Source organism: Lampris incognitus, chromosome 11 (genome assembly GCF_029633865.1).
Source record: "Lampris incognitus isolate fLamInc1 chromosome 11, fLamInc1.hap2, whole genome shotgun sequence".
Taxonomy (NCBI): Eukaryota; Metazoa; Chordata; class Actinopteri; order Lampriformes; family Lampridae; genus Lampris; species Lampris incognitus.
In genome coordinates, this window is record NC_079221.1 from 57,978,550 (window position 1) to 58,002,841 (window position 24,292).

Here is a 24,292-nt window from a genome sequence, read left to right on the forward strand (position 1 = left end):
GTGGCCCGTAGTGATTCTATTGCCTATATCTTGTGATTATTATTGTCCAAACTTAATGAAACTTGTCAAGCACAATCAACACAACATTCTTTTTTTTATGATTAATAGTTGTTTATTTTTTTCACAATAAACAAAACATGTATATATATAAGTATATATATATATATATATATACACACATATACACACACACACACACACAAGTATTTCAATTACAAATAACATGGACATTAAATCAGAATGCGATAGAAACGAAACAAACACAACCAGACCAAAAAATAAATAAAAGACAGGAGAGATATCCTGAAATAAGGAAAGAAAAAAAAACATCACAAACAAAGAAGAGAAGAAAAAACATGACTGTGATGAGTGGAGTGCTTAAAAGTTTACAGCATTGCTTGTCAACAGGTATTCTAACCAAATGTATCTCAGTTATTTGCATTTCATGTGATATGTTATTATTTTTATGAGCTGGAAACGCCATTAAACGCTCAGTATATAAGAATGGTATTCCCATCATTTCAAGTGATATTCCTCCACCTTATCAAGCAGCCTATATGAGAACTGTTCTAGGGCAGCCAGCTGACCAAGAGAAGTGTGCCACAAAGATGGTGCTGGTGCAGAGGAGGCTTTCCATTCTTGGACCACGAGTTTCCGTCCTAACATAAGGGCAGTCTGGATCCAGTCAGCAAGCGGTGGAGTCAAATCACTTAATGCAGAGGGGTCACCCAAAATAAACAGACTGGAAGAGAAAGGGATGTCAAGGCCGGTAATTTTTTTAAAATCAATATGTGTAGCAGACCAGAACTCCTGTATTTTTGGGCAACTCCAAAGCATGTGTACTAAAGTACCATCTTTGTCAAGACACCTCCAGCACTCTGAGCCAACCACCAAACCCACTCTACGCAGCCGAGATGGCGTCCAGTAGACTCTGTTTATAATTTTTTAATTGGATCAGCCTTGTTCGCACTTCCCTTGACATTTTTTCCCATTCCTAAGTATTCTCCCCCATTGTGCCTCTGAAAATGAAACCTTTAAATCAGTTTCCCATGTCAAATTTAGGGTCAATATATTGAAATCTGAGGCTGTAAGGATCATAGAGTAGTAGACAGAAGCCTCATGACCACGTCCAAAGATCTTAAGGACCCTTTCTAGAGTGTCACCACTAGATGGGGCTATTGACGGCGAACCCGAAAATTTGTACCAGCAGGTGTCTTAATTGCAAATACTTCCAAAATTGAGTGTGTGGTAAGTCAAAATCCTGCCTAAGTGACTCAAAGGATTTTAATGTTTCTCCCTGATACAGGCCGCCTAGGACTGTGATACCTTTCTTAAACCATGACTTCCAAAGGAAGGGTGATTTATCTATACAGAGCTTGGGATTTAGCCAGATGCCGGGGGACCGATGAAGAAAGGGATCAAATTTAAGGATCTGGGCTATTCTCTTCCAAACCCACTGAATATGGGACAAAATAGGATGTGACCGATACTGTGGGGCTAGTTTGGCTGTGATATAGTTCATGGGTGTAAGAGGAGTGCAAATGGTGCTCTCAAGATGGAGCCACAGGGGAGCCCTGTCCGGGGGCAAGGACCACTGTGCCATATGCCTGAGAGTGAAGCGTAGTGGTAAAATAACAGGTTAGTTACCACAAGGCCACCTTTGTCCACTGGCCTCTGCAGTTTTCGCAGGCTCATTCTCGGGTGTTTATTGTTCCATAAGAATCTATTACAAAGTTGATCAAATTGTTTAAAGTAGTGCAGTGGGATTCAGATTGGGAGAGCCTGCAGTAGGTAGTTGAATTTCGGAGCACAATTCATTTTAAGGATGTTTGCCTTGCCCCGCATAGAGAGATACAATGGAGACCAACGCTCTATATTAGCCCGCAGTTTGTCCAATAGGGGGTCAATGTTTATTCTAATCAAGTCAGACAGTAGGGGGGGGGGACGTTATTCCAAGGTAATTGATGCCTTTCTTAGGCCAAGCAAAAGTGCCTGATTGGAAGAGGTTTTTGGGGCAATATGGCATAAGAGGGAGAGCCTCAGACTTTGTCCAGTTCACTTTATAACCTGAAATGGATGAGAACTTGTCAATAATTTTAAATAGGGAGGAAAGAGAGCGTTCAGGATCAGACATAAACAAAAGAATGTCATCTGCATACAACATCAGTTTATGGCATTTGTCTCAACACAACATTCTTTGAAAGCACGCCAACTTTTGTGAAATTTCATCCATAGGGGGCACTACAACTGACACATGTCAATATCTCAAAAACTGCTAAAGCTGAAAATCTGGCCCCATTTGGCTACATTGCATAAAGTGCCAATTGGCTGGATTACCAAAATGGCCGCCAAACAGCCAATCAAAATTCAGTAGCTAATATTTGCCACTGTGAATGTCCGATCTTCATGAAACTTGAGAGGCTTATTCTTTATGTCACACAGAAGCTAAGTACCAAATATGAAACAGATCGGGCACATGGGGGCACTGCAATAAGCACATTTACATTTTGGCTGTTATGTCAGTCACTGAAAGGCTTGGCACAAAAACTGCTTGGACCCTGTTAATCACTGCTTGTGACTATATTTTCCTCTGTTTTTCTTTTTTTCTTTTTTGTTTTTTTCTTTCTCTGTGTGAGTGATGTGTGCAAGTACTAGTACTAGAAACTGCTGTGTACCGCAGTCGAATTCCTGGTGAGCATATGCACACTTGACCAGTAAAGTTGATTTTGAGTCAACTGATAGTACTGACAACAGTGATACTGAATGACTGTTGAGCCATTGCTTCCATTTATTACTGCATTGTGCTGCGAGGCAGGCTTTCTTATTGGCTTCATGTTTTATAATTACTGGCAGTTTGGAGCCACCTCTGCTGATGTGAGACTAAAACTGACCAGAGGTCAGATTTTAATGTGATACCAGCAGTAACACCATCACATGGCTGGGCAGGGACGTATGTGTTTGTCAGTTTACCTAAACATGCTCACTTTCTTCACAAAGTCCTCTCTGCTCACTGTCTTCACAAAACCCTCTCTGCTCACTGTCTTCACAAAGTCCTCCCTGCTCACTGTCTTCACAAAACCCTCTCTGCTCACTGTCTTCACAAAGTCCTCCCTGCTCACTGTCTTCACAAAACCCTCTCTGCTCACTGTCTTCACAAAGTCCTCCCTGCTCACTGTCTTCACAAAACCCTCTCTGCTCACTGTCTTCACAAAGACCTCCCTGCTCACTGTCTTCACAAAACCCTCTCTGCTCACTGTCTTCACAAAGTCCTCCCTGCTCACTGTCTTCACAAAGACCTCCCTGCTCACTGTCTTCACAAAGTCCTCCCTGCTCACTGTCTTCACAAAACCCTCTCTGCTCACTGTCTTCACAGAACCCTCCCTGCTCACTGTCTTCACAAAGTCCTCCCTGCTCACTGTCTTCACAAAACCCTCTCTGCTCACTGTCTTCACAGAACCCTCTCTGCTCACTGTCTTCACAAAGACCTCCCTGCTCACTGTCTTCACAAAACCCTCTCTGCTCACTGTCTTCACAAAGTCCTCCCTGCTCACTGTCTTCACAAAGACCTCCCTGCTCACTGTCTTCACAAAGTCCTCCCTGCTCACTGTCTTCACAAAACCCTCCCTGCTCACTGTCTTCACAAAACCCTCTCTGCTCACTGTCTTCACAGAACCCTCTCTACTCACTGTCTTCACAAAACCCTCTCTGCTCACTGTCTTCACAAAGTCCTCCCTGCTCACTGTCTTCACAAAGACCTCCCTGCTCACTGTCTTCACAAAGACCTCCCTGCTCACTGTCTTCACAAAACCCTCTCTGCTCACTGTCTTCACAAAGTCCTCTCTGCTCACTGTCTTCACAAAGACCTCCCTGCTCACTGTCTTCACAAAGACCTCCCTGCTCACTGTCTTCACAAAGACCTCCCTGCTCACTGTCTTCACAAAACCCTCTCTACTCACTGTCTTCACAAAACCCTCTCTGCTCACTTTCTTCACAAAGTCCTCCCTGCTCACTGTCTTCACAAAACCCTCTCTGCTCACTGTCTTCACAAAGACCTCCCTGCTCACTGTCTTCACAAAACCCTCTCTGCTCACTGTCTTCACAAAACCCTCTCTGCTCACTGTCTTCACAAAGCCCTCCCTGCTCACTGTCTTCACAAAACCCTCTCTGCTCACTGTCTTCACAAAGCCCTCCCTGCTCACTGTCTTCACAAAACCCTCTCTGCTCACTGTCTTCACAAAGACCTCCCTGCTCACTGTCTTCACAGAACCCTCTCTACTCACTGTCTTCACAAAGTCCTCCCTGCTCACTGTCTTCACAGAACCCTCTCTACTCACTGTCTTCACAAAGCCCTCTCTGCTCACTGTCTTCACAGAACCCTCTCTGCTCACTGTCTTCACAAAGTCCTCCCTGCTCACTGTCTTCACAAAGCCCTCCCCGCTCACTGTCTTCACAAAGTCCTCTCTGCTCACTGTCTTCACAAAGTCCTCTCTGCTCACCGTCTCCACAGACATCATGTCCTCAGCCGAATACCGTGTGATGGGCTCCGTTACTTCTTTGTGGCGCTTGGATGTTTCTTCATCAGGAGTTACACTTGCAGAACTCTGATGAAGCAACGTGATGGACTGTTTGACGTTAGTTTTGTTGCTTTGGCTAGCGCTAGATGTTTTAACTCTTTGTGTAGTTCTTTGTGGTTGTGTTGGAGGTAGCTCTGGAGAGTAGTCTTGTTTCTTCTGCTGGTTGCCGCGTGTTGGGCACGACTTTGTAACACGTCGTCTCTCTTGTATCCAGAGTGTTGCCAAATAACAGACGCGCTCTTCTTTTTAGCCACGACTTCTCCTCCATCGCCCACATCTTCCTCAGCGCTCAACTCTCCCTTCAACCATCACGACGCTCACGCTCTAACTACCGCCACACGCTCAACCTCAGTCGCTCGGGTCGACATGCAGGCCTGTAGGGCTCCATCTGACTGGCCAGTATATTGACATGCAGAGTGTGAATGCCTTGCACCTGCATTTATGGCAGTCCAAGCAGTCTGCTGTGATACATATATCGCGCATGTTGATATTGCAATGAAGGTAGATTTTTGATATATTGTCCAGCCCTAATCCCCGGCTCCTCCACAGAGCATGTCGAAGTGTCCTTGAGCAAGACACTGGACCCCTAGCTGCTGCTGATGAGCAGGTTGGTGCCTTGCATGGCAGCCTGTGTCTTCAGTGTGTGAATGTGTGTGTGAATGTGAGGCATACACTGTGATGCTTTTAGCGTGGTGGGCAGACTGGAAAAGCACTATATAAATGCAGCCCAGTTACCATATATGTACCAGCATGTAGTATTAGTACTATGTACGTATGTGTGCTGCTAACTCTCAAACAAGCCCCGCAGCTGAGGCGAGGATGAACAGGACGTCACTCAATGGTCGAAAATGTATTTATTTTAACCAACAGGTTACGAACCTTGAAGAAAAAAAAACACACAAAATACAAACATACATCATTCAAATACCCCTCAACTCAAAGCTAACACACAATATAACTCACTCACTCTCACAATCACTCACCAGTCCGTCCTCTCGTCCAGTCATACTAAAGAGTCCCCGCTCTGAAGCTGTATTAACTTACTGGACGTCACCCCCAGAACGTAAATCAGCCAATCACAGCAGCTCCCCAACTGAGACCCCGGATGCACGCATTTCTCAACAATAGAATGTCGCAATAAAAGTCCTTATCAAGCACACAGAAATCACATATATCCAAACTGAAATAAATATCATTATTATTATCAATACTCAGTTTCACTCATGTAAGTAACAATTCAAACAATGTTACAATTTAACTACATGTAAACTAAATAACTTTCACAAGTTTGTACTTAAACTAAACTAAAATCTCTGACTAAACACAACTCAAACCCCATCACCCCATAGAAAGTAACACAGTATGTAATACTGTTAAGTCCTACTGTATGTAATGGCATATGTGGTACCTTGTGTAATACTGAATTGCACTGTGACAGTCTCGGAGGGGTTTTAAAGTGTGGTAATGGTGTGAAAACGCCCTCTCTGTTCTGCTCAGGGATCGCTATGATGACAGGGCAACCCACTATGACCAACGCTCCAGCCGGGATGCAGATTTAGAGCGCAGGAGGCGGGGTCGCTCTCCTTCCCCAGCCACTAGGGAGTCAGCAGCAGCTGACAAGCCTCCAGTCAAGAAGAAGAAGGATGAGGTGGACCCAGTACTGACGCGGACCGGTGGGGCTTACATCCCCCCCGCCAGACTACGCATGATGCAAGCCCAGATCACAGACAAGAGCAGGTGGGGTGTGTGGGTTTGTTCCTATGGATTTAAGGGATGAATCCCTGCTCTGTATGTGTCTGCTCATAAATTCCTACCCCCTCCTCCAGCTTGGCCTATCAGAGGATGAGCTGGGAGGCTCTGAAGAAGTCCATCAACGGTCTGATCAACAAGGTCAACGTGTCAAATATTGCCAACATCATCCAGGAACTACTGCAGGAAAATATCGTCAGGGGCAGGTAGACACACACACACACACACACACACACACACACACACACACACACACACACACACACACACACACACACACACTGCTTGACAACCCTTGTGCTTGGAGTTTGACGTAGGACTTCGTAGTGCGAGGCGTGCTGTGGTAGAGTGCTGTCTCTGAGCGTCCGAAGTCCCTCTGGATCTGAACTGACATTTCGAGTGGAACGATGGGCCTGCCCAACCACAGCCAAGCCGAACTTGGGCTGGGCCGCGAAGGTGCATTTGCTGGAGAAATGCCATCTGAGTGCTGAGGTGTTTAAGATGAGTCAGAACCTTTTTCCTTTTTACAGGCAGGTTGAGGCCTCTCACGATGCAGCGGGTGCAGTTGACTAACCTGCTCATACCACTCCCTGGTCCAGATGTTAGTGACGTTGTTTGTCCCTGCAGCAGATAATGGACATGAACATCTGTTAACAAAGTTGGGGAGAGGGATACAGTCAGCACGGCAAATGAGAGGCTCTATGTTTACCATCAGTAGACCAGTAGAGGTTCCATGTTTACCATCAGTAGACCCGTAGAGGCTCTGTGTTTACCATCAGTATACCAGTAGAGGTTCCATATTTACCATCAGTAGACCAGTAGAGGCTCTATGTTTACCATCAGTAGACCCGTAGAGGCTCTGTGTTTACCATCAGTATACCAGTAGAGGTTCCATATTTACCATCAGTAGACCAGTAGAGGTTCCATGTTTACCATCAGTAGACCCGTAGAGGCTCTGTGTTTACCATCAGTATACCAGTAGAGGTTCCATATTTACCATCAGTAGACCAGTAGAGGCTCTATGTTTACCATCAGTAGACCCGTAGAGGCTCTGTGTTTACCATCAGTAGACCCGTAGAGGGTCTATGTTTACCATCAGTAGACCAGTAGAGGGCCTATGTTTATCATCAGTAGACCAGTAGAGGGTCTGTATTTACCATCAGTAGACCCGTAGAGGGTCTATGTTTACCATCAGTAGACCAGTAGAGGCTCTATGTTTACCATCAGTAGACCCGTAGAGGCTCTGTGTTTACCATCAGTAGACCCGTAGAGGCTCTGTGTTTACCATCAGTAGACCCGTAGAGGCTCTATGTTTACCATCAGTAGACCCGTAGAGGCTCTGTGTTTACCATCAGTAGACCCGTAGAGGCTCTGTGTTTACCATCAGTAGACACGTAGAGGGTCTATGTTTACCATCAGTAGACCAGTAGAGGGCCTATGTTTACCATCAGTAGACCCGTAGAGGCTCTGTGTTTACCATCAGTAGACCCGTAGAGGCTCTGTGTTTACCATCAGTATACCAGTAGAGGGCCTATGTTTATCATCAGTAGACCAGTAGAGGGTCTATGTTTACCATCAGTAGACCCATAGAGGGTCTATGTTTACCATCAGTAGACCCGTAGGGGCTCTATGTTTACTGTCAGTAGACCTGTAGAGCAGTGTTTCCCAACCCAGTCCTCAAGGAACCCCTATCCTGCAGATTATGTTTGCAACCCTGAATAGGTACCTGTTTGTAGTTATTCAACCAATCAGCAATGAATTATGTCAGATTTTGCACACCTTGCATAATTAAGTGCTATGAAATGATTGGTTGAGTAAGTACAAGCAGGGCTACCTATGCAGGGTTACAATGAAAATCTGCAGGATAGGTGTTCCTTGAGGACTGGGTTGGGAAACGTTGCTGTAGAGGGTCTATGTTTACCATCATTAGACCAGTAGAGGGTCTATGTTTACCATCAGTAGACCTGTAGAGGGTCTATGTTTACCATCGGTAGACCAGTAGAAGGTCTCTGTTTACCAACAGTAGACCCGTAGAGCCTCTATGTTTACCATCAGTAGACCAGTAGAGGGTCTATGTTTACCATCGGTAGATCAGTAGAAGGTCTATGTTTACCAACAGTAGACCCGTAGAGCCTCTATGTTTACCATCAGTAGACCCGTAGAGGCTCCATGTTTACCATCAGTAGACCAGTAGAGGGTCTATGTTTACCAACAGTAGACCCGTAGAGCCTCTATGTTTACCATCAGTAGACCTGCAGAGGGTCTATGTTTACCTTCAGTACCATCAGTAGACCTGTAGAGGGTCTATGTTTACCATCGGTAGACCAGTAGAAGGTCTATGTTTACCACCAGTAGACCAGTAAAGGCGCTACGTTTACCATCAGTAGACCTGTAGAGGGTCTATGTTTACCATCAGAAAACCAGTAGAGGGTCTTTGTTTACCATCAGTAGACCAGTAGAGGCTCTATGTTTACCATCAGTAGACCCGTAGAGGGTCTATGTTTACCATCAGTAAACCAGTAGAGGGTCTATGTTTACCATCAGTAGACCAGTAGAGGGCAAATGGACCACTACTCCACAAGTAGTGCTAGTAGTAAAAGATGAGTAAAAACTGAAAAGGGGGGGGGGTGGAGGGAGGTGCAAAAACACCATAATACTCACATCCTGCCATCCACCTCCCCACCCCTCTTTCCCTACCCCAAACCCACATTCAACCCCAGCAGGGGCATGCATGCTATTGCATAGCTTTAACAAACAAGCAAACACTTAGAGTCCTGACAAGTGGCCACATGAAAAATAAAATAAATGTACATCTGCATGTAGGACCATTATGCCCCTTTTCCACTGCATGGTGCCGGCTCAACTCCACTCTACTCTATTCCACTCTGCTCGCTTTACTTGTTGGGATTTGGTTTTCCACTGCAGATAGTACCCCCTCATGGGGAAGCCCCGCTGGTCATTTGTGGGGGTGTTGACTAGTTTTTCCTCCCTTGTCTACCAGTGACCCCCCCCCCCCCCACACACACACACCAGTGTTTTATTTTAAAAAAAACCCAACAAGACCAGCTCCACATGTGTGCTTCACTGAACAATATTAGTGTAACTAAGAGATTCACTGACAACACATAATTTTTACATATACAGATGATCAACTATAACACAAGTTTCATAAGACTGGCTTTGGCATTTCCTGGTTATAAACAGAGCTGTTCAATTTCTCTATAACCAATCAGTGGTCAGATTTAATTTTATTTAAATAAATATATATACACTCTATTTATATTTTTGTTTATATTCTATTTATTTATATTTAAATGTAATTTTTTATTTATTTATTTGTTTTATAAGATTTTGTTTATATTTAAATAAATATAAATAGATTACATATATTTTATTTTATTTTATTTATTTATTTATAGTGGTATTTTCATACTAGGTACTATCCCTAACTTTTGCCCAATGGAAAACCAAAAAAAGTGAGTAGAGTAGAGTTGAGTCGAGCCGGTACCATGCAGTGGAAAGGGGGCATATATAGTGACCCATTTCAGTGGGGAAAATAAGAAAGTGGTGGTTCCAGTGTATTCAGGCAGTGCTAGCTTGTGTAGCGTCGGCCAGGTAATATTGTAAAGTGCACTTTATACAAATGCTGTCATCTCCATGTAATTACTGTTCTCTTACCAACTATGTAGTATGGGCCGGAGTCTCAGTGTACAGCTGGCTACAGGCTGAGATGGTTAAAAACAACCAACTTGGGCGTCTGGGTGGCGTGGCGGTCTATTCCGTTGCTGACCAATAAAGGGATCTTCGGTTCGATTCCCTGTGTTACCTCCGGCTTGGTCGGGCATCCCTACAGACACAATTGGCCGTGTCTGTGGGTGGGAAGTCGGATGTGGGTATGTGTCCTGGTTGCTGCACTAGCGCCTCCTCTGGTCGGTCGGGGCGCCTGTTCAGGGGGGAGGGGGAACTGGGGGGAATAGTGTGATCTTCCCACATGCTACATCCCCTGGTGAAACGTGGTAGTCTGCAGCCCTCCCCGGATCGGCATAAGGGGTGGGGCAGCGACTGGGATGGCTCGGAAAAGTGGGGTAATTGGTGACTAATAACAAACTGGCTAATAACAAACAGGCATGCCAAACAGCATATTAGCAGTGTTACACAAAATACAGTAATGGAGTAAATAAACATTTCCATGTCGACATCACTATCACCCTTTGTCTTTGTTTAGCCACAAGTACCGCTAGTAGTAAAAGAAAAGTCCAGCATTTTTTTTGGTGCACAGGTAATACCAGTGTTGGCAATTGGAGCTAGTCCATCGTCAGTCAGCTAGCATAGCTAGTTGTTAGCCGGGGAAGCTAACATTAGTAATATTGCCATAGTACTTTATCATATGTGGTTAATAACATGGAACCAACATGAGCTGACTAGGAGACCAGGGTATCGCTCCGGAGAAAGGATATTGCTCCGTGTTGAACACGGACTGGTTGCCATTGTGTGTAATCCTAAATCACGCAGGGAAAAGCAGGCTATATTTTACCCCCTGTCGATCTTGGAGCAGTTTCTTGGTCTTGTGGAATGTCCCTCTCTTCTTAGGAACAGCAGTGGGATATTCCGGGAATGGTAGACATCTTTGGCCATTGTAGAGAAGTGGACCCGCTTCTGTTGTGCCTTGCATAACGTCCTCCTTGACACTAAAATAGTATACACGAACAATGAAGGGACGTGGCCTCGCTCCACACAGGCGGTGCTTTGTCAAGCAGTGGTCTTTCTTCTGTGTCTTGATGGTGCTCAGTAACCCAGGTAAGAAAGTCACACAAGGTGAGTCAGTTCATCTGGACACAACAGATATGTGTCATCATCATCTAGGTGATCTCTTCAGTCTCACTTGACTGCAGGTGTCCCACCCGTCCCCACCCTTATGAACAATGCAGTGGCCTAACCACCCAAACCAACCCCCAGTTTCATTTACACATATGGGCGTGACCATTAACTAGAGTTACAATGGCCATGTGTGTTTGTGGTGGCAAACTGTGATACAAAGAAGATGGTCAGTCTTGTGTCTCTGGGTTTAATTCACAGAAAAGTGCACATACGTGGTCTCAGTCTCGCCAAGGCCAGAGTGAGCCCACGGCGTTAGACACATGATCTCTTATAGGATGAGACTAACAACTTGCATACCAGGATGGAATGTGGTTTTCTGCTGACACCAGACAAGGGGAGCAGCCCCCCATCTGCAGGTGCCAGCTACTGCCCCTCTGCCACGGGAAGGCCACGTACCAGCCGTCCCTGTTGTGGTGTAGAAAAGCACTTCTAGACTAAGGAAATAGCGGTTACCAAGGTAAACATGGAGAGAGCAGACACTGCCTCAGCACCAAGGACGCGTCGACAGCAGCGGAGGGGTCAGTTGTAGGCGAAACACAAGTCCTGGGTGGAACATGTGAGCAGTACGTGACGTCTATCTAGAAACAAGTGGCTCTGTACCTTTCCACTTGTCTCAGTACCAGGGCTTCAGCAGAACCTGTATAAGTTACAGCACTGTTCACACGGGAGTGGGGAATGTTTGCAGTTGCAGCATTGTAAGATGGTGACGGGTGTACTCTTAGCCCCCCCCCCCCCGGTTCAGGGGTGGTTGTTCCCTCTTCACACCCTTCCTAATCACATACTGATCAGTACTGACGGTTTGGCTGACATCATCCACTGGAGCCCACCCACGTTAGGAGCCATCAAAATGTTGTGTGCTCTCCCTCCTGCTTATCAGCACATGGCGAGCTGTGTTTCCCCTACACAGCTCCTTGCTGGACTGTTACAGTATGTAAGCTTCACCTCTGCTGTCGCACAGCAGTAGGATTTCTGTGTCCCCAGCCCCCGTCCCGTCATGGAGGATATCAGATGTTCTAGTACTATACTGTGCCATGGGGCGCCATTATTAACACACAATGGACGTAACAAACGCAGACAAAAACACTGAACAGTCGATGCTAGGCGAGGCCGCCACCAGACCGTCTCGGTGTGTCCTCTCGGTCAGGGCTGTGGGCTAGCAGTTAGCTTAGCCTGCCCCGCAGCGGATCAAGCTCTCTCAGCAGATCCAGCACCAGCTCTCCCAGCCAAACGAAGTCAATGCTGACACGACGACACAAACGCAGACACAGATGTGACTCACTTGAGAAGGAAGAAGTGATTTGTCTGGTTAATCACAGCAGGTTGTGTGGTGTATCACTCAATTTTTTAGTGCGTTGACAGCACTGGTGTGTATATGTGTGCAGTTTTTCATCATTAACCAACACCAACTTGTCCCATCCCTGTCTGGGTGGAGCTGTCAGGGATGTCACCTGGCGTCAGCTTGGGTGGAATGGAAACCTGCCTACACCTGGTTCTCCATCACAGACAAGCATGCTAGGGTTCACGCTCCTGCCTGTGCCCCTGAGCAAGGCAATGGGAAGAAGAAGTGGAGCTGGTCCCTAGGCGCTGCAGCTGCTCACTGCTCATACACAGCAGGATGGTTACATGCAGAACACACATTTCAGTGTAACCAAACAACTACACAACGACAAAGTAAAGTGGCTTTCTTTCTATGGGTACCTTACTTCACAGGACTGATGTGGCATATATGACATGTAATATTACATATGATGTCATATGACATTACGTATGATGTCATATGACATTACATATGACATGTCACATTACACATTATATGTCATATGACATGACATTTCACATGCCATATGACATGACATGTTATGACATATGACATCATATAACATATTACATATGACATGTCATATGACATATTAGATATTACATATGGCATGCCATATGACATATTACATGTGACGTATTACATATAACATGTCATGCCACATGTCACATTACATGTCGTGGTACATATCACATGTCATACACATTACATATGACATGTCATGACATATGACATGTCATATGACATTAGATATTACATATGACATGCCATATGACATATGACATGGATTTAAACGTTCTTCACACACCACAGCCATATAGCTGTATGCCTGTGTGTATGTGTGCCTGTCTGTATTAATGTGTGTGTGTGTGTGTGTGTGTGTGTGTGTGTGTGTGTGTGTGTGTGTGTGTGTGTGTGTGTCTGTATTAATGTGTTTGTGTGCAGGGGTCTGTTGGCCCGCTCGGTGCTCCAAGCACAGGCGGCGTCTCCTATCTTCACTCATGTCTACGCTTCTCTGGTGGCCATCATCAACTCCAAGTTCCCCCAGATCGGAGAGCTGATCCTCAAAAGACTCATTCTGAACTTCAGGAAGGGCTACAGACGCAATGACAAGGTACCTGTCTGTCTCTTTGTCTGTCTGTCTGTCTCCTATTCTCTTTCTGTCTCGGTGTCCACCTGTCTGTCTTCGTTTGTCTTTCTCTGTGTGTCTGTAGAACTCGTAGGAACATTGTACTGCAGTTCAATGGACCTCAGGTCTTTGCATGTCTTCATCACAGGACAACTCACTGTTCTTCAAGGGATTCTTTGCAGGACTTGAACACATGTTTGAAAGAGTTAATGTAGTATCTAAAGCTTTATCATTGATCGGTTGATTAAAAGCAGTACCAGCCAGAAGGGTGCAGATCTCCGCCAGGCAAACACCCCCCCCCCCCCGGCTGCTTGGACTTAGGCGAAAAACCAGCTGAGGAGTTAGCACTCAATTGTGGTATAAAAAAGGTTTTTCTAAGGTTTTGAATCACCGCAACCACGAGAGCTCCTTGATCACACAGTCATAACCTGGCTGACAGGCCAGTAGTATGCCAGACTAGCAGCAGACACACACACACATAGACAGAAAAACCTTTTTCTGCCATTATAAGACTTTTGTGCCACGCCCAAGTCGATTGAAGGAGAAATATAGAAAAAACGGTGTTTAACATGCAGCGCTCAGGCTGAAGACTCTACCCAGTAAAAACGCTGTGCCTGTCAGTCTGAGGATGCACAGCTCCCAGGCAGAGACTTGCTCAAAAGCCACCAAGTCTAATATGAAAAAAGGAAAGGTTTGCTATCTGACCCTACCCTGTCTTTATTTTCACAATATGATAAAGTGCGCTCGCACAGGCATGACTCATATCTACAGTTGACTCAGATTGGGCAGTGACAAGAATATAACACTTCCTGTTTTGATTGCAACCTAGAGGAAGTTGTTCCCTTATAACTTCTGCATGTTTTGGTTTATCAAGAGTTCTTTTAGTAATGTTTGATCATGTCGCTGCCTGATCTGAGTCAGCTGTAGAAACCGTAGATGTGAGTTGCAAATGCGTGCGTGTAAACGGTTCACCGAGCTTTATTATTTTATGGAAATGAAGCCAGAGTTTATTGTTTTTGGCTCGTCCAGTGTTTCTCCACTTCTCCTGAGCTGACATCAGCAGTGAATGATTTGCTGACTTGCAAAATATGATCGACTTCTCGTTGACTTTCAAGACTCATACCTGAATACATGAAGGTTGTACACCATCACTGTCTGATCTGAGTCAGCCGTGCGCAACCACTCACATCTACGGCTGACTCAGATTGGGCAGCGTTGGGCGAGCGTGCTGTGAATGAAAGAAGGCATGTTGGTAGTGAGAACAAACTTTATTCAGGGGTTTTGAATCCTGGCAAGTATGAGAGATTCTTCATCATACACTCATAATTGCACACAAAATATGACGCTGATAGGTGCAGTAGCATGTGAGATTAGCTGCGGACAGATACACACACACACACACACACAGACATGACCAAACGTACTCTCCCCTTCATGCTGCCGCCTGGCGGAGATCAGGAGGTGAAGTGTCGAGGTGTTAAATGTGTTGTAAATGAGTTTCTTCTTCATTCCAGCAACAGTGTCTGACAGCCTCTAAGTTTGTTGGTCACCTCATCAACCAGAACGTGGTAGGTACTCCTCATCTCCTCTCACTGAACATATTTTTCTCTGCTTGTTCCCTGGTCTGTTCTCAACACATTTTTCACAGTGGTACCATTTTAACATGAATGATCATAATAATAATAAATCAATCTTATATAGTGCTTTTCAAGTACTCTAAGTTGCTTTACGATAAATGGAGTGAAACAAGACGACAGATGAACATAACACAGACATACAGGGGTGGATGGGAAGGGGGGCTACGAGAGGGAGAAGCGGCAGCCACAGATGACACCAGCAGTATCTCCCACTTGGACAGATATAAAGGGGAAAAAAAACAAACATCATAAATAACATAAATCACAGCTGCAGGTCAAGCGCTCAGTCCCCAGCCTACCCCAGACCAGGGGTGTATGAGCGGACGGGGGGGCACGAGAAGGCAATGGAGAAAAGGTGTGTCTTGAGACAGGATTGAAAGAGTGAGAGGGATTCTGAGTCTAATGATTTGGGGAAGTGAGTTCCAGAGCCTGGGAGCTGCTCTGGAGAAGGCTCGGTCACCAAAGCCACGGAGGTTGGATCTGGGGGTAGAGAGAAGGGAGGCTGAGGTGGATCTGAGGGACCGAGAGGGTTGGTAGGGGGAGAGGAGATCGGTGAGGTATGGGGGAGCCAATTTGTGAAGAGCTTTATATGTAAGAACCAGGAGTTTGTAATTGATCCGGTGGAAGATGGGTAGCCAGTGGAGGTCTTTTAGGACTGGGGTGATGTGGTGCCAGGATTTGGTGAAAGTTAAAAGTCGGGCGGATGTGTTCTGGACCAATTGGAGTCTCTTGATAGAGCTAGCACTGATGCCATAGAGGAGTGAGTTGCAGTAATCAAGGCGGGAGGAGATGAAGGCATGGATCAGTATCTCAGCACCCGGGCGAGTGAGAGAGGATCTTATTTTTGCAATGTTGCGAAGGTGGTAGAAGGAGGATTTGACCATTTGGCAGATATGTGGCTCAAGGGAGAGGGTGGGATCAAGGATCACACCAAGGTTGCGTGCCTGGGGGGAAGGGGAGACAGTAGTGCCATCGATGGTGAGTGCAAGGTTGTTGATTTGGCTGAGAGTGGACTTGGAGCCAATGAAGAGGAGTTCAGTTTTGTCACTGTTGAGTTTGAGAAGGTTTTGCTGCATCCAGACTTTAACTGCAGACAGACAGGAGTCGATGTGAGAGAGGGGTGGATTGTGAGGGGATTTGGTGCTGAGGTAAATCTGGGTGTCATCAGCATAACAGTGGAAGTCCAAGTTGAAATGGCAGAGAATCTGACCAAGAGGGAGGATGTAGGATGTAGGATGTAGGATGATGAAAAGGAGTGGGCCGAGTACAGAACCTTGTGGAACACCTTGTGTGACTGTGGATGGAACAGAGGAGTGGTTGTGAAGTGAGATGAAGTGTGACCTGTTGGAGAGGTAAGACTGGAGCCAGCTGAGTATGGTGCCTTCAATACCGACATCTTTCAATCTGGTGAGCAGGATGTTGTGGCTCATGGATATCTGTTCCTGTGTTCCACCAGTAGACAAGGTTGGTCGGATCCTCTGCTATCATTTTCCACATTGACTTCGAGTCTGTAAACTTGTTTGGTGTGACACTGTAACTGACCTGAGCCTAGATTATTTGATAGCTAGATATCAGTGCTGGAGCGACGATAGAAGCTTACCTGGGACCAAGTCCAACATGTTAGCAGACCAGGCTGAGGAGGGCAGCCCAGACCTCCCTTTCCTCGGCCACATTCACCAGCTCCTCCTTGGGGATCCCAAGGTGTTTCCAGGCCAGCCGGGATATACAATTCCTCCAGTGTGCCCTTAGTCTGCCTCGAGGTCCCCTCCCGTTCCTAAATAGATCCCCGAGCCACCTCAACTGGCTCCTGCCAATGCAAAGAAGCAGCGGCTCTACTCTGAGCTCTCTCCGGATGTCTGAGCTCCTCAGCCTATTTCTAAGGGTGCGCCCAGCCATCCGGCTGAGGGAACTCATTTCCGCCGCTTGTATCCGAAATCTCGTTCTTTCGGTCACTACCCAGAGCTTGTGACCATAGGTGAGGGTTGGAACAAAGATCGAGTGCTACCTTCTGTGCTGTGACTGCAACTATTCCCCAATCCTCTGCGAATACTACACATGGCCATTGTAACTCTAACTGATGGTTACAGCAACTTGCATATGAAGCTGATTGTTGGTTTGGGTGATTATGCAACTGTGTTGTTTATAAGGGTGGGATACCTGCAGTCACTGTATTGTTTATAAGGGTGGTGTACCTACAGTCACTGTATTGTTTATAAGAGAGGGATACCTGCAGTCACTGTATTGTTTATAAGGGTGGGATACCTGCAGTCACTGTATTGTTTATAAGAGAGGGGTACCTGCAGTCACTGTATTGTTTATAAGGGTGGGGATACCTGCAGTCACTGTATTGTTTATAAGGGTGGGATACCTGCAGTCACTGTATTGTTTATAAGAGAGGGGTACCTGCAGTCACTGTATTGTTTATAAGGGTGGGGATACCTGCAGTCACTGTATTGCTTATAAGGGTGGGGTACCTGCAGTCACTGTATTGTTTATAAGGGTGGGGTACCTGCAGTCACTGTATTGTTTATAAGGGTGGGGTACCTCCAGTCACTGTATTGTTTATAAGGGTGGGGATACCTGCAGTCACTGTATTGTTTATAAGAGAGGGATACCTGCAGTCACTGTATTGTTTATAAGGGTGGGGTACCTGCAGTCACTGTATTGTTTATAAGGGTGGGGATACCTGCAGTCACTGTATTGTTTATAAGGGTGGTGTACCTACAGTCACTGTATTGTTTATAAGGGTGGGGTACCTGCAGTCACTGTATTGTTTATAAGTGTGGGGGGTACCTGCAGTCACTGTATTGTTTATAAGGGTGGGGTACCTGCAGTCAGGTGAGACTGAAGAGGTCACCTAGATGATGATGAAATGTTTCTGTCAGTAAACATGGTGTCCAGATGAACTGATTCAACCTTCTGGGATTTCCTCAGCTACATTATTGAGCAGCATCAAGACATTTTGACTCATTTCAGTGAAAATTGCCTTAAACCTCTCTGTGAGTACAAGTGGTGTGTGTTGAAGACCTTCTAGAGAGGGTCCTCAGCCAGACCTTCCCAGTTCACCTTCACTACACACTGCCAGTTTGTAAAACAAAGTGCTGATCACAGTTGATGGTGCTGAAACCACTCTGGGTGATACAGCTAGCTCTTTGAGGTCGGCGTAGTGTTCCTTTAGGTTGGTGTGTTTAGATACTAATTGGGGCCAACACCTTTATGTTATGAGCTGTTGTGTGTCCGCTGTTGATTGTGTTTCTGTTGCCCAGGCTCATGAAGTGCTGTGTCTGGAGATGTTGACTCTTCTGTTGGAGCGTCCGACAGATGACAGTGTTGAAGTCTCCATTGCCTTCCTCAAAGAGTGTGGACTGAAACTAACCGAAGTGTCCCCTCGAGGAATCAACGGTACACACTGTTACACACACCTCCATCAATCGGTATTACACACTGGTCTTCTAATCAGTTGTACACATTGGCCTTCTAATCAGTAGTACACACTGCTCTATCAATCAATGGTACACACTGGTCTTCTAATCAATAGTACACACTGGTCTTCTAATCAATAGTACACACTAATCTATTAATCAGTACCACACACTGGTCTTCTAATCAATAGTACACACTAATACATTAATCAATAGTACACACTGGTCTTCTAATCAGTAGTACACACTGCTTTGTCAGTCCATAGTACACACTTCTTTATCAATCAATAGTACACACTGGTCTTGTAATCAATAGTACACACTAAGGTACACGCGTAAGGAGTAGTAGTGGCAGCAGTGGCTTTAGTTAATTACGTTGTTGCATTAGAGGTGATAATAGCAGTAGTCTTAGTAGAGGTGGTAATAGCAGTAGTCTTAGTAGGGGTGGTAATAGTAGTAGTCTTAGTAGAGGTGGTAATAGCAGTAGTCTTAGTAGGGGTGGTAATAGTAGTAGTCTTAGTAGAGGTGGTAATAGCAGTAGTCTTAGTAGGGGTGGTAATAGTAGTAGTCTTAGTAGAGGTGGTAATAGCAGTAGTCTTAGTAGGGGTGGTAATAGTAGTAGTCTTAGTAGAGGTGGTAATAGCAGTAGTCTTAGTAGGGGTGGTAATAGTAGTAGTCTTAGTAGAGGTGGTAATAGCAGTAGTCTTAGTAGGGGTGGTAATAGTAGTAGTCTTAGTAGAGGTGGTAATAGCAGTAGTCTTAGTAGGGGTGGTAATAGTAGTAGTCTTAGTAGAGGTGATAATAGCAGTAGTCTTAGTAGGGGTGGTAATAGCAGTAGTCTTAGTAGGGGTGGTAATAGTAGTAGTCTTAGTAGAGGTGGTAATAGCAGTAGTGTTAGTAGGGGTGGTAATAGTAGTAGTCTTAGTGGTAGTAGTACTCGTAGCTGATTTAGCGGTGGTTGTAGTCACACTAGTAATAAATTGTAGTTTTGTTAGAGGTAGAAGTAGTAGTTGTATTAATGTTGTCATTGTATTAGAGATAGTAGGACGTGGTAATGTTGTAGCCCCCCCCCCCTTTTCGTCGCAATTGTATCCAGCCAATTACCCCACTCTTCCGAGCCAATTACCCCACTCTTCAGAGCCGTCCCGGCCGCTGCTCCACCCCCTCTGCTGATTCGGGGAGGGCTGCAGACTACCACATGTCTCCTCCCATACATGTGGAGTTGCCAGCCGCTTCTTTCACCTGACAGTGAGGAGTTTCACCAGGGGGACGTAGCGCGTGGGAGGATCATGCTATCCCCCCCGTTCCCCCTCTCCCCCTGTTCCCCCTCTCCCCTGAACAGGCACCCCGACCGACCAGAGGAGGTGCTAGTGCAGCAACCAGAACACATACCCACAGCCGGCTTCTCACCCGCAGACACGACCAATTGTGTCTGTAGGGATGCCCAACCAAGCTGGAGGTAACGGGGGTTCGAACCACCGATCCCTGTGTTGGTAGGCAGTGGAACAGACTGCCACGCCACCCAGACGCCCCATGTTGTAGGTTTGTTAGAGGTGGCAGCAATAGTTACAGTCCCTTGCAGGCTACACCCTGACAGGGATTATGCATTTGGTCAGGTGTGTGTGTGTGTGTGTGTGTGTGTGTGTGTGTGTGTGTGTGTGTGTGTGTGTGTGTGTGTGTGTCCATGGCTGATCTGGTGAACTACTGGACCGATCAGGCTGACGTTCTTGTGCACGGTTCTGACTGTATGATTAAGAACGTCTCGTGCTTGTGTGATTCAGAACCTTCGAAAAACGTTTGTTCTCGCTACTCCCTCGCTTCATCCACTGTGTAGCTGACTCGACCAGCACCGCTTTCCCTCGCTGCCCGCTGAGTCAGCCGTGCTCATGCGCCACTCACATCGATGGTTGATCGGGCAGCGACACTGTCAGAACATGTGTGTGAGTGTGAGTCTTGACAGGACTCGAGAAGCCGATAGTGTTTTACAAGTCATTCACTGGTGGTGTCAGCACAGGACAGCTTGAGGAGCGGTGTCTGGACCAGAAGTGAGAACCTCAGTCTTTATTGTCCAGACCCAAATGGTCGTATAGTAAAAAAGTTCCTGTTAGACCTGGTCGTGTTTGTGCGAGGGTCCACCCAGGAGGCTGCACATCCACAGACTGACAGGCAAACGTTTTTATTAGCTAGACTTTTTAGCTTGAGCGCTGCATATTAAAACTGTTTTTTTTTTAATTTCCCCTTCAGTCGTCTTGGGCGCTGTGCAAGAGTCTCATAATGGCAGGAAAACACTGGTTTGTCTGTCCGTGTGTGTGTGTGTGTCCGCTGCTGATCTCTCTGCTGCTGGCCTGTCAGCCTAGTAATGTGTGCAGTGACTGGGTGAGCTGGTGGAAGCTGTGGTGGAAGCTCTGGTGGAAGCTGTGGTGGAAGCTGTGGTGGTTGCGGTGCTTCAGAACCTCAGAAACAAACCTGTGTTATACCATAATGAGTGCTCGCTCTTCAGCTGGTTTGTCGCCCAGGTCTGAGCACCAGAGAAGGGGAGCTACACCTGGCGGAGATCTGCCCCCTGCTGACTGGACTCCTCTAGTTATTTTAGATGTTGTTGTTGACCTACAGGAAGTAGTACTTGTTGTAGAAATACTTTGTAGTTGTATAATTGTTGTAGTTGTGATAGATGTTGTGTTAGAGGAAGTAGAACTTGTAGTAAAATACTTTGTAGTTGTGATAGATGTTGTGTTAGAGGAAGTACAACTTGCAGTAGAAATACTTTGTAGTTGTATTATATGTCTAGTTGTGATAGAGGAAGTGGTAATGTGTAGTTGTGATAGATGTTATGTTAGAGGCGGTAGTACTTGTAGTGAAATACTTGGTAGTTGTGATAGATGTTGTGTTAAAGGAAGTGGTAATGTGTAGTTGTGATAGATGTTGTGTTGGAGGAAGTAGTACTTGTAGTAAAATACTTTGTAGTTGTGTTAGAGGAAGTGGTAATGTGTAGTTGTGATAGATGTTGTCTTAGAGGAAGTGGTCATGTGTAGTTGTAGTAGTTGTGTTAGAGGATGTGGTAATGTGTAGTTGTGATAGATGTGTTAGAGGAAGTGGTAATGTGTAGTTGTGATAGATGTTGTGTTAGAGGAAGTGGTAATGTGTAGTTGTGATAGATGTTGTGTTAGAGGAAGTGGTAATGTGTAGTTGTGATAGATGTTGTGTTAGAGGAAGTGGTAATGTGTAGTTGTGATAGATGTTGTGTTAGAGGAAGTGGTAATGTGTAGTTGTTGTAGATGTTGTGTTAGAGGAAGTGGTAATGTGTAGTTGTTGTAGATGTTGTGTTAGAGGATGTGGTAATGTGTAGTTGTTGTAGATGTTGTGTTAGAGGCAGTGGTAATGTGTAGTTGTGATAGATGTTGTGTTAGAGGAAGTGGTAATGTGTAGTTGTTGTAGATGTTGTGTTAGAGGCAGTGGTAATGTGTACTTGTGATAGATGTTGTGTTAGAGGATGTGGTAATGTGTAGTTGTTGTAGATGTTGTGTTAGAGGATGTGGTAATGTGTAGTTGTGATAGATGTTGTGTTAGAGGAAGTGGTAATGTGTAGTTGTTGTAGGTGTTGTGTTAGAGGAAGTGGTAATGTGTAGTTGTGATAGATGTTGTGTTAGAGGAAGTGGTAATGTGTAGTTGTGATAGATGTTGTGTTAGAGGAAGTGGTAATGTGTAGTTGTGATAGATGTTGTGTTAGAGGAAGTGGTAATGTGTAGTTGTTGTAGATGTTGTGTTAGAGGAAGTGGTAATGTGTAGTTGTTGTAGATGTTGTGTTAGAGGAAGTGGTAATGTGTAGTTGTGATAGATGTTGTGTTAGAGGAAGTGGTAATGTGTAGTTGTGATAGATGTTGTGTTAGAGGAAGTGGTAATGTGTAGCTGTGATAGATGTTGTGTTAGAGGCGGTAGCACTTGTAGTGAAATACTTGGTAGTTGTGATAGATGTTGTGTTAAAGGAAGTGGTAATGTGTAGTTGTGATAGATGTTGTGTTGGAGGAAGTAGTACTTGTAGTAAAATACTTTGTAGTTGTGTTAGAGGAAGTGGTAATGTGTAGTTGTGATAGATGTTGTGTTAGAGGAAGTGGTCATATGTAGTTGTGATAGATGTTGTGTTAGAGGAAGTGGTAATGTGTAGTTGTTGTAGATGTTGTGTTAGAGGAAGTGGTAATGTGTAGTTGTTGTAGATGTTGTGTTAGAGGAAGTGGTAATGTGTAGTTGTGATAGATGTTGTGTTAGAGGATGTGGTAATGTGTAGTTGTTGTAGATGTTGTGTTAGAGGAAGTGGTAATGTGTAGTTGTGATAGATGTTGTGTTAGAGGAAGTGGTAATGTGTAGTTGTTGTAGGTGTTGTGTTAGAGGAAGTGGTAATGTGCAGTTGTGATAGGTGTTGTGTTAGAGGAAGTGGTAATGTGTAGTTGTTGTAGGTGTTGTGTTAGAGGAAGTGGTAAGTGTAGTTGTTGTAGATGTTGTGTTAGAGGAAGTGGTAATGTGTAGTTGTTGTAGATGTTGTGTTAGAGGAAGTGGTAATGTGTAGTTGTGATAGATGTTGTGTTAGAGGAAGTGGTAATGTGTAGTTGTTGTAGATGTTGTGTTAGAGGAAGTGGTAATGTGTAGTTGTGGTAGATGTTGTGTTAGAGGAAGTGGTAATGTGTAGTTGTGATAGATGTTGTGTTAGAGGAAGTGGTAATGTGTAGTTGTGATAGATGTTGTGTTAGAGGAAGTGGTAATGTGTAGTTGTTGTAGATGTTGTGTTAGAGGAAGTGGTAATGTGTAGTTGTGGTAGATGTTGTGTTAGAGGAAGTGGTAATGTGTAGTAGTTGTAGATGTTGTGTTAGAGGAAGTGGTAATGTGTAGTTGTTGTAGATGTTGTGTTAGAGGAAGTGGTAATGTGTAGTTGTGATAGATGTTGTGTTAGAGGAAGTGGTAATGTGTAGTTGTTGTAGATGTTGTGTTAGAGGAAGTGGTAATGTGTAGTCATGATAGATGTTGTGTTAGAGGAAGTGGTAATGTGTAGTTGTTGGAACCTGTATTTCATTACAGTAAACTGTTGGTCTTTCTCATCCTTCTCTCAGCCATCTTCGAGCGACTGAGGAACATTCTTCACGAGTCGGCCATCGATAAGCGAGTGCAGTATATGATTGAAGTGATGTTCGCCATCAGGAAAGATGGTTTCAAAGACCACCCTGTCGTCTCTGAGGGCCTGGACCTGGTGGAGGAGGACGACCAGTTCACACACATGTTACCGCTGGAAGATGACTACCAACCAGAGGATATCCTCAGTAAGAAGGATGCATGGGTGCATGGCTAGCTGGGAGGATGAGTGGATAGAGAGATAGACAAATAGATGGATAGATGGACAGAGAAGTAGAAAGGTGGGTGACAGATGATAGAAACAGACTGATAAATGGAAGAATGGGTTGAGAGATGGACAGACAGACAGACAAAGATGTCTAGAAAGATAGACCAGTAACTAAACCTGCAGCTGTTAGAGGTTTCTGTCTGTTCTCCAGTTTGACGTCTCATGTCACTGTGAAGCAGTGAGATGTGTAGATGGATGG

The 24,292-nt window shown here is 45.2% G+C and overlaps 1 protein-coding gene across 1 annotated transcript in view; it reads left to right on the forward strand.

The window, feature by feature from the left end:
• The window catches only part of cwc22 (CWC22 spliceosome associated protein homolog), a 79,957-nt gene that overhangs the window by 13,076 nt on the left and 42,589 nt on the right, over positions 1–24,292 (forward strand). The window contains exons 5-10 of the mRNA XM_056289385.1: positions 6,072–6,311; positions 6,401–6,529; positions 13,465–13,633; positions 15,163–15,216; positions 18,552–18,687; positions 23,807–24,013. Of these exons, the coding sequence (XP_056145360.1) occupies positions 6,072–6,311; positions 6,401–6,529; positions 13,465–13,633; positions 15,163–15,216; positions 18,552–18,687; positions 23,807–24,013 (935 nt within the window). The remainder of the gene's footprint in view (positions 1–6,071; positions 6,312–6,400; positions 6,530–13,464; positions 13,634–15,162; positions 15,217–18,551; positions 18,688–23,806; positions 24,014–24,292) is intronic.